The 15,547-nt window shown below is 34.2% G+C and overlaps 1 protein-coding gene, 1 non-coding gene and 1 pseudogene across 2 annotated transcripts; all 3 read left to right on the top strand.

Annotated features, from left to right (window-relative positions):
- Positions 1 to 4,766: 4,766 nt before the first annotated feature.
- LOC123301896 lies at positions 4,767 to 4,907 on the top strand (annotated as a pseudogene).
- A 4,471-nt stretch (positions 4,908 to 9,378) lies between these two features.
- LOC123301925 lies at positions 9,379 to 9,567 on the top strand. The gene has a single exon (XR_006535481.1). It is a non-coding gene; the product is annotated as a U2 spliceosomal RNA (small nuclear RNA).
- A 2,990-nt stretch (positions 9,568 to 12,557) lies between these two features.
- Positions 12,558 to 15,363, top strand: LOC123299636 (graves disease carrier protein homolog). Its single transcript, XM_044881904.1, has 7 exons — positions 12,558 to 12,615; positions 12,960 to 13,186; positions 13,331 to 13,516; positions 13,583 to 13,739; positions 14,266 to 14,407; positions 14,601 to 14,603; positions 15,125 to 15,363. The coding sequence occupies exons 1-7, from the start codon at positions 12,558 to 12,560 to the stop codon at positions 15,297 to 15,299; spliced, it is 948 nt and encodes a 315-aa protein (XP_044737839.1). The 3' UTR covers positions 15,300 to 15,363.
- Positions 15,364 to 15,547: the final 184 nt, after the last annotated feature.

Genomic DNA, 15,547 nt, shown 5'->3' with positions numbered 1-15,547 from the left:
CCGTTTGGATGCGAACTAGGGTACTTTGTATCCGTATTCAGAAGCGCAACCTACTAAGCTATTTGATACATGTTTTATCTATTAAAAATTTAATACTTAAATAATTTTTAAAAACCTACCTGTCCTAAACTCATTCTTTTAAATCTTATACACTCCATTCCTTACCTGCTAATTCAAATTTTCTTCAATAATTTTCAATCTGTAAATAAAAAGGGAAAGCGGAGTGGAGGATGCAAATATGTCTAAGTCATCGTATAAGTCTCAGTCATACAGTTAAAGAAAAGGAAAATTAAATTAATGGAAATAAAAAAAAACAATTGAAAGTTAAAACCTTATTAAATTATTGAAAACAAAAAAAAACTCATGAACTTTTTTAAAAATATCTTAGAAATTCCGCTTGGATTCGAACCAAAGTACTTTGTATCCGTAGGCAGAACCGAAACCTACTAAGCTATTTGGTAGATATGAAATCTATTAAAAATTTAATACTTAAATAATTTTGAATCAACCTGTCCTAAATGAACTGGATACTTTTCAAAACACTATTGTTTGCTTTTCGAGGCAACTTGTATGACTATTATGAATTAAAAATGTATGAATCAAAATTTTAAGACTTCTTTTTTACGCTGGAATTATTTTGAAGATTAAGTTATTTCATAAAAAAAACTAAATTGTTTTAGTCCCATCTTATCCCTACTTATGTCATAAATCACTCTTCTGTTAGGGGGTGGGAATAAAAATAACATAAAATATTCCTCGCTCTCTTACTTGTCGCTTTTGGTTCTCATAACAATTATCTAAAAAAAAGTCATTATCTCGGCATAAAAACTTATTTAATTAAAAATTATACGAGAGCTTGCTAGTGTCGAACTGAGGTAGTTTGTAACCACAGTCGACTCGGCTAGCCACTACACCGCCTTTGACATATTAACAAATCAATAATGTAATATACATACATTCTACTCAATTTTTTTCAATAAACTTACCTATATAAATGAATAATTGTAGTAATATTTTGCTAAAAATATAGGTTCCGTTTGATATTCCTGAAATCGATGTAAGGGATAAAAGATAAAGGTAGGTATAATATTGAATAATAATAATTAAACCAGAAAAATTGATAAAAACTATATTTTATTATATGAATTACATATTATATATTTTATATGTAGGTAGGTTCTGTTTGATATTCCTGAAATCGATGTAAAGGATAAAAGATAAAGGTAGGTATAATATTGAATAAAAATAGTTTGTTTTATGAAAATGTACAATATGATTTTTCATAAAAATTAAAAAAAATTTTTTTTTGCTTATAAATAAAAATTGTTATATATTTTAAATTTTGCTTTATTTATTTTAATTTTCTATCCCATTTTTCCTTTCAGAAAAAAATTATTAATAAACTGTTTAGTAAAGGTAAGTATTAATTAATTAATTAACTGATGTTAAAAATTTTCCACTTTTTTTATAGTTTAAATTAATTATTTAACCCCGTCCTGTTGTTATAAATAATGTCAGTTATTCATATATCATAAATCACTATTCTGTCAGGGGGTGAGATATTATAATTAAAAACATAATCTCCTGTTACAAAATATTAAAAAAATTTTTTATTAAACAGCTTGTTATGCTAAAATTTGAAACTTTTTAATAGGAGAACATGTCACATAGGTAACCTCCCTCATATTCTCCTATTACAAAATGATAAAATTGGTAGATCTAAAATAAAAACGTCGCTTGTTTCGACTAAAATTTGAAATTTTGTAATAGGAGAATATGAGGGAGGCTAATTATATGACATGTTCTCCTATTAAAATGTTTCAAATTTTAGCAAAACAAGTTATTTCATACAAATTTTTATTATTTTGTAACAGGAGAATATGATTTTAAAGAGTGAGATTTAAATTCCCACCCCCTGAAAGAATAGTGATTTATGACATATTTATGACTTACGTTATTTATAACAAGAAGGTGGGTTATATAGGTAATTTAAACAATAAAAAAATGAGGGGAAATTTTTCGAATACTCACCTACATACATGTCAAATGAACTGGATAATTTTCAAAACACTATTGTTTGCTGTTCTAGGCAACTTGTATGACTATTATGAATTATAAATGTATGATTCAAAACACTATTGTTTGCTGTTCTAGGCAACTTGTATGACTATTATGAATTAAAATATGAATGAGATTGATTTATGATTATTTAAATTCACGATTTTAAAGAGTGAGATTGATTTATGATTATTTAAATTCCCACCCCCTGACAGAATAGTGATTTATGACATATTTATGACTTACGTTATTTATAACAAGAAGGTGGGCTATATAGGTAATTAAAACAATAAAAATATGAGGGGAAATTTTAAATATCAGGAAAAGTTCATTTAATTTAAAAGTAAAAATATTAATCTCACCAAGATTCGAACCAGCGTACCTTCGGATCATAGTCAAGTACTATAACCACCCAGCCACCTTAGCTATACATTGTACTATAATTAACTTCATACTTAGCTTTACTAAATAATTATTGAATTGATAATTTGGTTCTGAAAGAAAAAATAGGATAGAAAATTTAAAAATAAAACAAAATTTAAAATATATAACGATTTTTATTTATTTATAACAAAAACAATGTTCTAGATTTATAATTTATAATTAATTAATTTATAATTTTGTTCTGAAAGAAAAAATAGGATAGAAAATTTAAAAATAAAACAAAGTTTAAAATATATAACGACTTATATTTATTTATAACAAAAAAAAAACTTATTATTCCATTTTTTAGATAATTCTTATTAATCAAAGGAGGCAAATATTTAACAGAGTGAGGTATATTTTATGTTATTTTAATGCCCACTCTCTGACAGAAGAGCGATTTATGACATAAGTAGGAAAGTGAGACATTCCTACTTAATGTCATAAATCACTCTTCTGTCAGAGGGTGGGAATTAAAATAACATAAAATATACCTCGCTCTCTTACTTATTTGTTGCTTTTGGTTCTCATAACAATTATCTAAAAAAATGACATTATCTCAGCATAAATACTTTTTTAAATAAAAATTACACATAATATGGCTAGGTACGAATCGAGGTACTCTGTAATCGTAGGCGACTGGGCTAGCCACTACTCCACCTTTGACATATAATACTTATCATTAATGTATTATACATACCTTTTTTCAATAAACTGGTTTCCATAACTTTATTTTTTTAGTAGGTTTTGTTTTTTGGTTCTTGTTCTGAGGAAATTGAATTTTTCTCATAGGTGTTTTTTAACAAAATACATGATTTTTAGGATTTGGTATTATGCGAAGTTATACAAATAAAGAAATTTAGCAGGTATTGTAAAATTTTTATTAATTATTTATTTATTAATGACATTTTTTGAATACAATTATTTTTTTAAAACAATTTTTAATAAAATACAATAGAACTCCAATTATCCGAACTCCGACTATCCGAATCGCCGATTATCCGAATCACTTTCAGAAAAAAATTTGTCCAAAAAAAGTCTAAGTGCGCTATTATTCTTCCCCCCGCGAAGCCAGTGTTTGCGCGTTCGTTCACTATTGTCCTTCCCTCCGCGAAGTCAGTGTAGGCACAACACGTGGTATGCTCGAGACTGCTTTGAAGTGGATGGAGCGTCAGCCCGAGTGTGACCACTTGCAACTGCTCACCGTCAAGCGAATGCGTGACCTGGCTGCCCGAAAACGGATGAAGACCGCAAAACAGCTTACATTGACGGAGATGTTTAAAAAACAATGATTTTTATTTCTAAACTTGTACATAAGTACATTTTATTTATATTTAAAACATGTGAAAATATCATGTTTCTTTCATTTAATTCAATAAAAAAATAGTGCAATATCAAAACGTAGCTTTTTTTCTCTCCAATGCAATTTTTTTAAAAAAACTCCGATTATCCGAATATTTGATTATCCGAATGGATCCCGGTCCCCATTAATTCGGATAATTGGAGTTCTACTGTACATGTTATTGATACTTTACATGCGGTACTTGTTACGACATAGTGCACATATATCATTTTCATAAGTAAGGGTTAAAATATAGTAAAAAGTCAAAAATCGACAATTTTTGAAAAATTAATATTTATATGTTGCTTGATACTTTAAATCTGGTACTTGTAACAACATAGCGCCCATACTTGTTTTCATAAGTATAGGTAAGATAAGAAATTTGTACTTTTTGCTATTTTTATCCTTACTTTATTCCTATACTCTGAATATTACCCCCTAAATTTTGATTAAAAATGGCCAAAAGGTATGCATACGTATCACTGATAAATACACTCTTATATACCCTAAAAAATGAAATATTAATAATTTTCTGATTTTCACGAAAATTATTCACTTTTCATTCAGAAATTATTTTAATATCGTTAAAATAATATTACGTTACTTATATTTTATAAGTATTAACTATTTTTAACACTTTTGAGTTTTTACACATAATTATCATATAACTTGATTTTATGGCATCGGGTACTCCGACCCTCGTTAGAGAGCGTCTCCTTTTATTATATATTTTTAAATTTAGTTATCTTTATCTAAACATGTTATATGTGTGGTGATTGAGTGCCATTAGATGTGTATATATACTCTTATATATGTAGGTATATGTCTATCTCTCATATCGTGGTGCTATATCGTTCTACGATATTCTAACTTTGTGTATAGCTCGCGGAGGTGGTTTTATGTAATTTAGGGTATATAACCATGAATTTTACCGGCAGTAAGTATCGCTTCTCGGCCCTATGGCTAAGATCAAAGTGTAGTATCTGTTCTTATCAGCTTAATTTAAATACGTGGAAAATTCAAAAGTGAAAGTGAAAATTTTTACCAAAAACTATGGATTAAAGCAATTAATGACCGAGCATCAAAAATAGGCCAGTAAACCAGGCCGGGAAGAGGAGAAGCAGACGAGTAAAGTAAGTGGTACATTATAATCAAACATCAAACAACCCACCACCACCTTTGGGTCGTGACACGGATCACTTGTAGGAGTGTGCACTCTCCTGGTGAGAGTGTACACTCCCACCTACTATGATGCCGTCAGTAGCAGCACCAGCCGTGAGGTTCAGGATGGCTCTTTAGTCTCCTGACCTCACCTACGATAATTCAAAAATAATCATCTAATTCACAAGTGCCAGGACATTAACAACTCCATAAATGTCCTCGGCTGAAGACGTGGCAGTTGAGCCTGCAGGGACGGTTAACACGACCATCATGTTTCCGTTCCCTGCAGAGTTTCGCTGCGAGATGTGCTGGGTAGATGTCCCGGATACGCATCCGGCAGGTCGGGGTGTTGCTCTTCGTTCCATCTTTAAATATAAGAGCCACTCCGACCTTAAAAAGCATATAAAATCTCACCACGGCACACCGATCTTTACGTTCCAATGTGCGGAATGTGGATTCCGGTCTGAGTCTCTGAAAATTCTAAAAAAACACCATCAGACTCACCAACCGGGTGCGGCAACTGCACCACCTAAGACAGCCGCACCCCGGAAACAACCAGCAAGGGCCGCACGTAGTCAACCACCACCAACTAGGTTGGCTACGCAAACTACACAGAGCTCGCCGGAATCCCAAGCTACAGTACTCCCGCCAAGGCGCATTACTCGCGCAAGATCGGTGTCCCAGGCAGGAGCCTCCAACATCGCTCCACCATCTGGGCCTCAACCCAGCACATCCACCGGATTTGACATCACAAGGATCATACATCAAATACTCGAAGACAGCAGTGACGACGAGCTACCATCTACCGTCAACCCGACAAGTGCCACTCAACAGCCCCCGCCCCCTAAAACCGATAATGGCACAGGGGCTGCTCTTGGTACTGTAACTGAAAGGTTGTGTCACGATGTATCGATGGATCCTCACACTGATTTAGACCCACCGCATTCAGATCACTTGGTTGGCATAAACTCGTATCCACTAGGATCACTACCCCAACCACTCAGCCAAACTAGATCACCCGCTGAGCTGAACGGTGTCACCAGCATTACTCGAGAAATGGAGACTAAACTTCCACCGGTTGCTACAGCCACCCAAAACCAACCAGACCTTGTCACCATTGATCCCGGCGCTACCCCGGTAGTTGCCGGAACCAATGTTGACGAGCTACCAACACCAATTCCACCCACCGACTTGGCCGACAGTCAACTGACCAAAAACCAAGTTCGGTGGCTTGCACTAGTAAATAACGCCGCCAGCTGGGAGGAATTTGAGGCAGCAGTAGCAACCATCACAGCAGACCTTGCGAGAGGCACTCCAGGCCATGTGGCCGAAAGACCACCACCAAACGTGCAGCGTTTTCAAAATAGGCCTCGGCCTATGAGAAACCGCCCCCGCCGTGCACAATATAACCCTGCGGACGCGGCGAAGATTCAGAAATTATATAAGATCAATAAGAAAAAAGCCATGACCAGCATACTGAGTGATCCAGGTAGCTCACCATTTTGTCAGGTCAACACGGAAACGGTCCATGAACATTTCCGTGGAATATTTGCTCATAAGGATCAGGAAATTACACCAACTCCTGAACAAATCCGGCAAATATTCAGATCTGACCAAAATGATGGCGGAGATGGAGACGAACGCTTCACGTTCCTACTGGACTCCATCTCAAAAGAATCAGTATGTGCGCGATTGGCTAAAACCTCTAATACCGCTCCGGGGAAGGACGGTATAAGGTACTCGTGCCTTAAACGTTCCGACCCCGGCTGCGTAGTACTTTCTGCAATCTTCGACCGTTGCTTCCGTGAGGAAAAAACACCACTGGCTTGGAATGACTCCCGCACCGTACTGCTTTATAAGAAAGGTAACCGTGATGAGCTGTCGAACTGGAGGCCTCTTACTTTGGGGGGCACGATCGCCAAGTTGTATGCCGGCGTTATCGCCGACCGTGTCACCTGTTGGGCGAAGCTCTCAGACAATATCTCACCAATGCAGAAAGGATTTCTGGAGTATGAAGGCTGTTATGAACACAACTTCATAGTCCAAAGTGCATTGGATGACGCGCGCCGAGATGGCAGACAGATCGCATTGGCATGGCTTGACCTAGCCAATGCTTTCGGCTCTGTACCACACGACCATATTCGGCGGGTATTGGAAGAGATGCGGCTACCCAACAAGATACGCAGTGTGATAGCCGAGCTTTACGCTAATACCACCACCACAATTCGCACTAAGGACGGAGAAACCCGTCCAATCCACATTCGTGCGGGCGTAAAGCAAGGTTGTCCACTTAGTCCTATTATTTTCAACTTGGCTATCGAGCCGCTCATAAGGGTGGCGTCTGGATTGGCAGCTCAGCATGGTTACAAGCTCCACAACCACAGCTTCTCTATTCTCGCGTATGCTGATGACATCGTTCTTCTCGGAAAAAATGCTGAATCCTTGAGAATTCTCTTGGATGCAGTAGGATCAACTGCTGAGTGGATGGGTCTAAAGTTCCAACCTCCGAAATGCGCCTCACTGCACGTTGATTGCAGGCGAAGACGGGAAGTCTTTCCTACGGAATTTACCATCCAAGGAGGAGGACTAACGGTTTTAAAAGACGGGGAAGAGTACCAACACCTAGGTGTACCAACGGGCTTCCGTGTGACCCAAACCCCCCTTGATGCCATTCAGGCCATCAAGGAGGACGTTCAGAAGGTACACGATTCTCTTCTCGCACCCTGGCAAAAATTGGAAGCCACAAACATGTTCATCCTTTCTCGGCTAGACTTTATTCTGCGAGGCGGCAATGTCGCCAAAGGACCTTTGACTGACGCAGACAAGACCATCAAAAGGCTAGCCAAGAAATGGATGAACCTACCTCAACGTGGCTCTCCGGAAATACTTTACATTCCATCTTACCAGGGTGGCGCAAATCTTTTACCGTTGGCCGATTCCGCGGACGTAAGCACCGTAGTGCACGCTTTTAGACTGCTGACCTGCAAAGACACCATTGTCAGGGAAACGGCCTGGTCCTGCCTTAAACGTGTAGTGAGACGTCGTATCGGAGAAGATCCAACCGAGGATATGCTCGCCAAGTATCTGTCTGGCTCACTAGAGGGTCGATTAGCACGCGACGGCGGAGACATTTCTAGTTTGTGGTCACAAGCTAGAAATGCGTGCCGTCGCCTCAACAGCAAAATTAGTGTGGGTTTCCATTGGTGCAGAGAAAAGCGCGATCTGTCTGTCACTATCAATCGTCCTGGGCAAACACCGGAGCGTATAATTGTCCCGGAGACGGCGCGATCCGTTGTTGTTCGAATGCTACGTTCAGCACTTCGAGCATTCTACCTTGCTAGACTGCTAGGAAAACCAGATCAGGGAAAGGCGTACTCCTGTACAAATCTAAGGGAAGCGAGCAACCACTTCCTGCTGAATGGTCGGTACACTCGATTCTGTGACTACCGCTTTATCCACCGAGCCCGACTCGGCGTCGTTCCATTAAATGGAGCACGGCGATTCGGGAACGGGGATAAACGGTGCCGACGTTGTGGTTATGTCAATGAGACATTACCACACGTACTGAATCATTGTACCGTCCATTCAGCGGCGTGGCAACGGCGACATAATGCCGTCCAAGACCGCCTTGCTCGCGGATCGCGTTTACCCCCGGGTGCTGTCTTAAACATCAATAGGCAAGTACCCGGCGTGCGGAGTACTCTTCGTCCTGACCTGGTGGTCCTGGATGAGACTAGTAAGGAAGTCAAAATCATAGACATCTGCATTCCATTTGAGGGTGCCCCGGATGCTCTAGAGGTGGCTCGGCAGCAAAAGCTCGATAAATATAACCAACTTGCTGCTGAGTTATCCTCGAAAGGCTATAGGGTCTCTTTGGATGCTTTTGTCGTTGGTTCGCTCGGGTCCTGGCTAGCACAGAACTACAGGGTTGCGAAGTCTTTGGGAATATCTCCAAAATATACGCAGACCATGGCACGGTTGATGGCGTCAGACACGATCCGCTGGTCACGTGACATTTATATCGAACATCTAACCGGACAGAGACAGTACCATGATCAGCCTCTGTGAACCTGCACACAGGTATGGATGGCCCGAACACCTGAGCCATCCCTCCCCACAACCATCTGTGATATAAGTGCTTGTGATATGTGTGTGCTGTGCTATTTATTTAATTATTGTTTGACTGTGATAATGGACACTATTTTATTCTTCTGTTTTTTAAAAAAAAACTCTTTTAAACTATTTATTGTGTTTTTGATTTTAAATGTGTAGTCTTATTTTATCTATTTGTACTTTTTTATCAATTTTAACCTGTTTTTTTTTATCAATTTTTTTTTGTTATACTACACTGTGATACGATTATTTAAGTTTTTATATTGTACATTTTATACATTGTATCTTTTCAAGATTATTAAAATAAACGCTTTAATCTGTTCTTATCAGCTTAATATCTGGTACGTCCCGCATAGCGGGACCAGTATATTAAACTGATTTTTGGAATATGGCGGAGTGTTAGGGGCTTGCTCCTCTTCTGCCGCGGGTTGGCCTGGTATTGCAGTACCTCCAGGATCGGCCCAATAATAATAATCAAAAAACATTAACATTAATCGATTCACTTCGATTTCGATTCGAAAAATATTTCATGAAACTGAAATTTTCGAATTTTTATTAATACCCCATACGTGCGGGATATTGTATGAGCATTATGTTGTAACACACACCCCACATGTTAAAAAAGTATATAAACGTTCACAATTACTAATTGTTACAAAATTTGAGAATTTTTCTATGTCTACCCCATACTTATGAAAAGTGTATCGGCACTATATTGTAACAAGTACCACATATGTGAAGTATCAATAACATACATAAATTACTAATTTTACAAAAAATTTTAATTTTTACTATTTTCACCCCATACATATGAATAGTGTGTATGGGCAGTATGTTGTAACAAGTACCACATGTTAAGCATCAAACATACACAAATTATTAATTTTACAAAATTTTTGAAAATTTTCAATTTTTACTATATTTAACCCATACTTATGAAAATTGTGTATGGGCACTATGTCATAACAAGTACCCCATAGAAGTATCAGTAACATACACAAATTATTTATCTTTCAAATTTTTAAGATTTTTTAGATTCGATTTTTACCCATACTTATGACAAAAGTATGGGCAGTATGTCTGAACAAGGTCCACACATATGTGCACTAAAAGTGTTCCATCCACATAAATTTTTTAAACATTAAAATCAAAGTGATGTTTGTTAGTTAAAATATTTCACACAAATTTCATAAAAACAACATACTTAAAATTGGTATTGTCGTGTCCCTGGGTTGGTCCAGGGGAAGATGCTGCCACCAAAGGTCTTTGTATTTAGAAAGGAGAGACCTTATGAATCCTTTGTAGAATGAAAAACGACTTTTGTAATTTATTTAATATCACTTTATTGACTGATGGTTTACGTTATTAGATTTTAAACTTAGGTTGTAATAATCACAGTATTGTAAAGATGTAATTCCAAGTTGTATAATCACTGTATAATAAATTGATGCCTAAGTTGTATAATCACTGTATGATTCTAATTAATTTCCAATGTCTTAAATACAAAATTTGTAGGTCAACATATTAAATATTTTGACGTCAGAATTCAAATATTAATTTTGGTTTTTGCTGACAAGTAAATATAATTAAAACCATGTTACGATTACAACTTATTTTATAACACCATTAAAAAATATAATTGCTTAATAGTTCTAATTTTTGATTGACTTAAATGTGTTAGAAACCACGTTTTTAAGGATAACGCCGCCCAGGGCCTAACAGTATACCTAATGAAGAAGTTTAGCCGGCGTATGTATTAACATATGTCGGATAAATTTTATCAAAAACATACCCCCTTTCTTAAATTTAATAAATATTAGAATAAATTTATCCTTGATTAAGTAAGTACAGCTCATACTTTAACAATTTCCACATAAATTACTAACAAAACATACTAAAATTTTGTTACAAAAAAGAGACCTAAGCGTTAAAATACATCACAAAAATTGATAAGAGCAACATACTTAATATTATATAGTATATTTAGTGAATATGTTAACCAGTGCAAAATATTATTAAAATGATTCGCATAAATAAATAACAAAATCATAATATTCCAAAAACTACACTTCTCCTATGAAAATTTCAATTTAACTATTACTAACCGAGAAATAATCATAATTTTATATAACTGTCCCAATAAAGGTTGCGTAAATGACTTTATGCCGTAAATATTATAAGTAAAATCAAAAATTAAAATATTGGATTTGACATGATGGAAGGAAACATCATGGGATTTGAAAAGTTTCTTCCTCTAGCGAGTGATTTCACAACTAATGTGATAGCAGGTCCCTCTATTGAAAAGTTCTATAAGTACTAATTATTTATAATGCCATCTATGATCCTTATATTACTTAATGCTTTTAAAATAATAGCTTCAATAATCGTAAATTTGTTTATTTATTTATATAATGGGTTTTTAGCCCATTGCACTGGTATACATAGTATATAAAAAAATATGTAATAATGAAAATAATGAGAAAATTGGAAAAATATAAGAAGAAAATAGAAAACAAAAAAAACTTATACATTATTTGGCAGTGATGCTACAATTAAAGATAATAATAGTAAATTATAATAATAATAATATTTTCAATCATTTGTTTCCAATTGTTCTCAAATTCAATTTAAATAAAAAACAATCTTTTTCCACTTACTATTCACATGCATGATTTTAAATTATAGAAAATTGATAAGAAAATGACGTAAGCAATAATAATAATAATAGTTTGTTTAAATTACAATATAAAAAACATTATTTTCAAATGTTATCAAAAATATCTTTTTGAAAGTGTAACCATGCTTGAAAAAAAATAAGCCGCAGTCGATAACACTTTCTCGGTATACATAGGTATATCAAGGTACCCTTGATTAGCATTCTTTTCTAAGTATACCTTTCGTACTCAACTTAAGTGTATAAAGTTCAAATTAAACTTAAAAAAGAAAATTATAAACTATACTGGTAATTATTTTTGATTTTTAAATTAATTTTTATACATATTAATCAAAAATTATGACCTGTCTCTAAATCACATGTTATGTCATGAACAGATTAGTTCAATACATTGTCGATAGGTGTGTTTTATGAGTACGGAAATGAACAAAATATGGGGAACTTATGAATTAAAATGCGGGAATTGGGACACAATATGATACTAAGGGTCAAGGTCGATATCAGGACAATTCTAACTATATTATTTTTATTTTTACAGTTATAATTTGTCATTTGAATATATTATTTTTAATACCAGTACATTACAATGTGTTTACAATTATTTATGATTTCACTGGAAAGTAAATATATGAAAAATATATGAAAATTTTTAATACTTTCACATATGAAGATGTGAAAGTTTTTTGTGTGTATATTGTAATTGTTTTAAACAAATCAATTATTGTGAGTTGACCAAAATGACAAAAAAATGTTGATTAAATTGGAACGATTTATAAAAAATCGAAAATGACGGAGACAAATGAGAAAAACTTTTATTTTGTATGCAAAAATTTATTTGCTGGAGGTAAGGAGAATGAATTCTAAATGTTTGAATGTTTTCAAAAAATATTTATTTGCATTATTCCAAAGCGGCTAGCAGGCTAAAATATTATTCGCAACGCTAATAAAACGATATCTAAACTTATTGTATCTAGATATTCAAAAAAGTATCCGGATTTTTTCAGATACTTTTCCTATTTTTCTTCGATACAATTTCTATTTCCAGGCACAACTTAATATTCAAAAATCATAAAATATACGAAAAAATAGCTAGCCGACCGAAATAATGACCGTGCATGATGCTCCAAACTAATTCAATTTATTTATCCAATTTGATCAAATTAATTTGTTTATTTACTTTTGTTTTAGGTGTAGCTGGTATGTGCTCAAAGACAACTGTAGCACCATTAGATCGTGTTAAAATATTACTACAAGCTCATAATTCACATTACGCAACATATGGCGCAATTTCTGGTTTACGAAGAATTATAAAACATGAATCAGTGCTAGCTTTATATAAAGGAAATGGTGCGCAAATGGTTCGAATATTTCCATATGCGGCTACACAATTTACGGCTTTTGAAATTTATAAAAAAGTAAATTTTTATTTTGAAATTAAAGCTTCCTATAGACGTTCAATATTGTTGTTTCTTTTCAATGTAATAAAAGAGACAAAATTATTAATGTCGTCTATGGGCGGCCTTAACGGAGACAATTTTATGATATTTGTTTTTGCTTAGTATTTTGGTAGAGTAATGAAAACAACATCACATTTAGATAAATTTGTAGCTGGTTCAATGGCGGGTGTTACAGCGGTTACGTTAACGTATCCGCTGGATACAATCCGTGCACGGTTAGCGTTTCAAATAACCGGTGAAGACATTTATTCAGGAATTATACATACGGCTGTGTCTATTTTTAAAGATGTAAGTGCTAATCTTGAATCCCAGTTGAAATTGTTTGATGTTTTCTAATACTGAATCTTTTTTTAGGAAGGTGGAATACGAGCACTGTATCGTGGATTTTTACCCACATTAATGGGTATGGTCCCGTATGCAGGATTTTCATTTTATTGTTTTGAAATGTTTAAGTACACATGTATGACGTATGCTCCAAAATGGACGGCCAAGCCATGTCCTAGAAATACAGGTGAGAATGATTAATCCTTGTTTTACGAGATATATCCAGAATCATTCCGAAATGAAAGCTTTTCGTACAGAATTTTGGGCAATATCTCAAAAACTACTCTTCCAATGGTTAAATAAACCCACTTTTTGTAATTTCCTGACTTGGATAAAAATCATTTCTTGACTTGGATAAAAATTGCGTCTCTTTGGCAATTGGACGTGTATTTTCTGAGATATCTCTAACTAAAATCGTATACGAGTGATATGCCGGATCGATTTCTTAAGTCGGTACCTCAGAAATTTGCATTCATTCGCGAAATCAACCAGATTTTCGTATCTATAGATTATTTAGGGTAAATATGATGCAAATAAATATGAAAATCTATATCATTGGACGATTATATGAGTGTATTTCGAGATATTTTCAGAGTCACTCCGATTTAAAAGCTGTTACATATATATTTACACCTTATTTACCCGAATGTATATCCGGTGTTAATTATTTCCTTAAAACTAGTATAAAACTGATAAAATTTTAATTGTTTTAGGTGGACTAGTTTTGACAGTCCCTGCAAAATTATTGTGTGGGGGATTTGCTGGAGCTGTTGCACAAAGTATAGCCTATCCGTTAGATGTTACACGAAGGCGAATGCAATTAGCACTGATGATTCCAAGTACAAGAAAATTTGGGTATTGTATTTAAAAAAGAATATTTCTTAATTAAATTTAGAATTTTAATTTTTAATTGCATACTCTAATTTCTGTAATTAATGATTGTTCTTTATTTAGTTTGTTACTAATAATCTATTCATACTAATTTTTCTTTATTTCATATATTTATGTGGGGGTTTAAAAAAAATATTTTTGGTGGAAAAAAATATAGCGCGTAAGTTGTAAATATTTTATTTTATATAAAAGAGGGTGATTCTAAGTGCAGACGAACATATCTGGGTACTTTTCAGAATGGGCTCTTTGACAGTATGCGAAATATTATCGAAGAGAATCTAGAGAGACATATTTCTTCGACAGAGTTCTTTGTCGAGACTTCTTCGAAGACGCATGAAAATTTCCAACACAAATGACTATTAATGCCAAGACTCTCGTAAAATTTCAAGTTTTCCCCTTCCTCTTTCCTTAGGTAGCAGTGGTACTTCTCGCTTTTATTGTCGAATTATTTTACGGAAATCACAGTTTTCGATGAGAGTGGTGTTTGGCTCTCTGGTATTAAGATTACCCGACATATCATCATCCAAATAAATCATTTAACAAAACGTCTAAAATTATAAAACATTTAGAATCACCCGTCTTAGTATTTTCATAAGACTTTCAAAATTAATATACAACTTTTTATCATGAATAGGTTTGCACCTATCTAAATTTCCCTAATGTAAATTTTCTGTTTTTTAGACTGAGCATGTCAAAAACATTAGTTCTTATTTACAAAGAGAATGGTATTGTACGTGGATTGTATCGAGGTATGTCAATCAACTATATGCGTGCAATTCCAATGGTGGCTGTATCATTTGCTACGTACGAGATGATGAAACAAATATTAAAAATGGATACTGGATTATCCGTTTAATTACAATAAACGCAAAAAATGACAATTTTAAGAGAAAAATATAATTAATATATAATATAAGGATTATTTTAAATAAAGACACACTATTTATTTATTTTTGTATAGATAAGATTTAAAAAAATAAATTTTGTTAATAAAAATTATATTCTATCTAAAGCATCCCATACATGATCAACATTTTTGTATCAGCTTTAATTAAGTGGAGCAAAGACGTCCATTCATTCTTGTTTACTGTTCCATTCATCACA

The sequence above is a fragment of the Chrysoperla carnea genome, chromosome 5 (assembly GCF_905475395.1).
Source record: "Chrysoperla carnea chromosome 5, inChrCarn1.1, whole genome shotgun sequence".
In the NCBI taxonomy this organism is placed as follows: domain Eukaryota; kingdom Metazoa; phylum Arthropoda; class Insecta; order Neuroptera; family Chrysopidae; genus Chrysoperla; species Chrysoperla carnea.
This window is presented reverse-complemented; position numbering and strand designations above follow the sequence as displayed.

Bases quoted from the DNA above. Each gene is read 5' to 3' on its own strand.
- LOC123299636 (XM_044881904.1), top strand. From the start codon at position 12,558: ATGACGGAGACAAATGAGAAAAACTTTTATTTTGTATGCAAAAATTTA. The intron at 13,517-13,582 runs GTAAGTGCTAAT...ATCTTTTTTTAG, and splicing joins CTGTGTCTATTTTTAAAGAT to GAAGGTGGAATACGAGCACT. The intron at 13,740-14,265 runs GTGAGAATGATT...TAATTGTTTTAG, and splicing joins GCCATGTCCTAGAAATACAG to GTGGACTAGTTTTGACAGTC.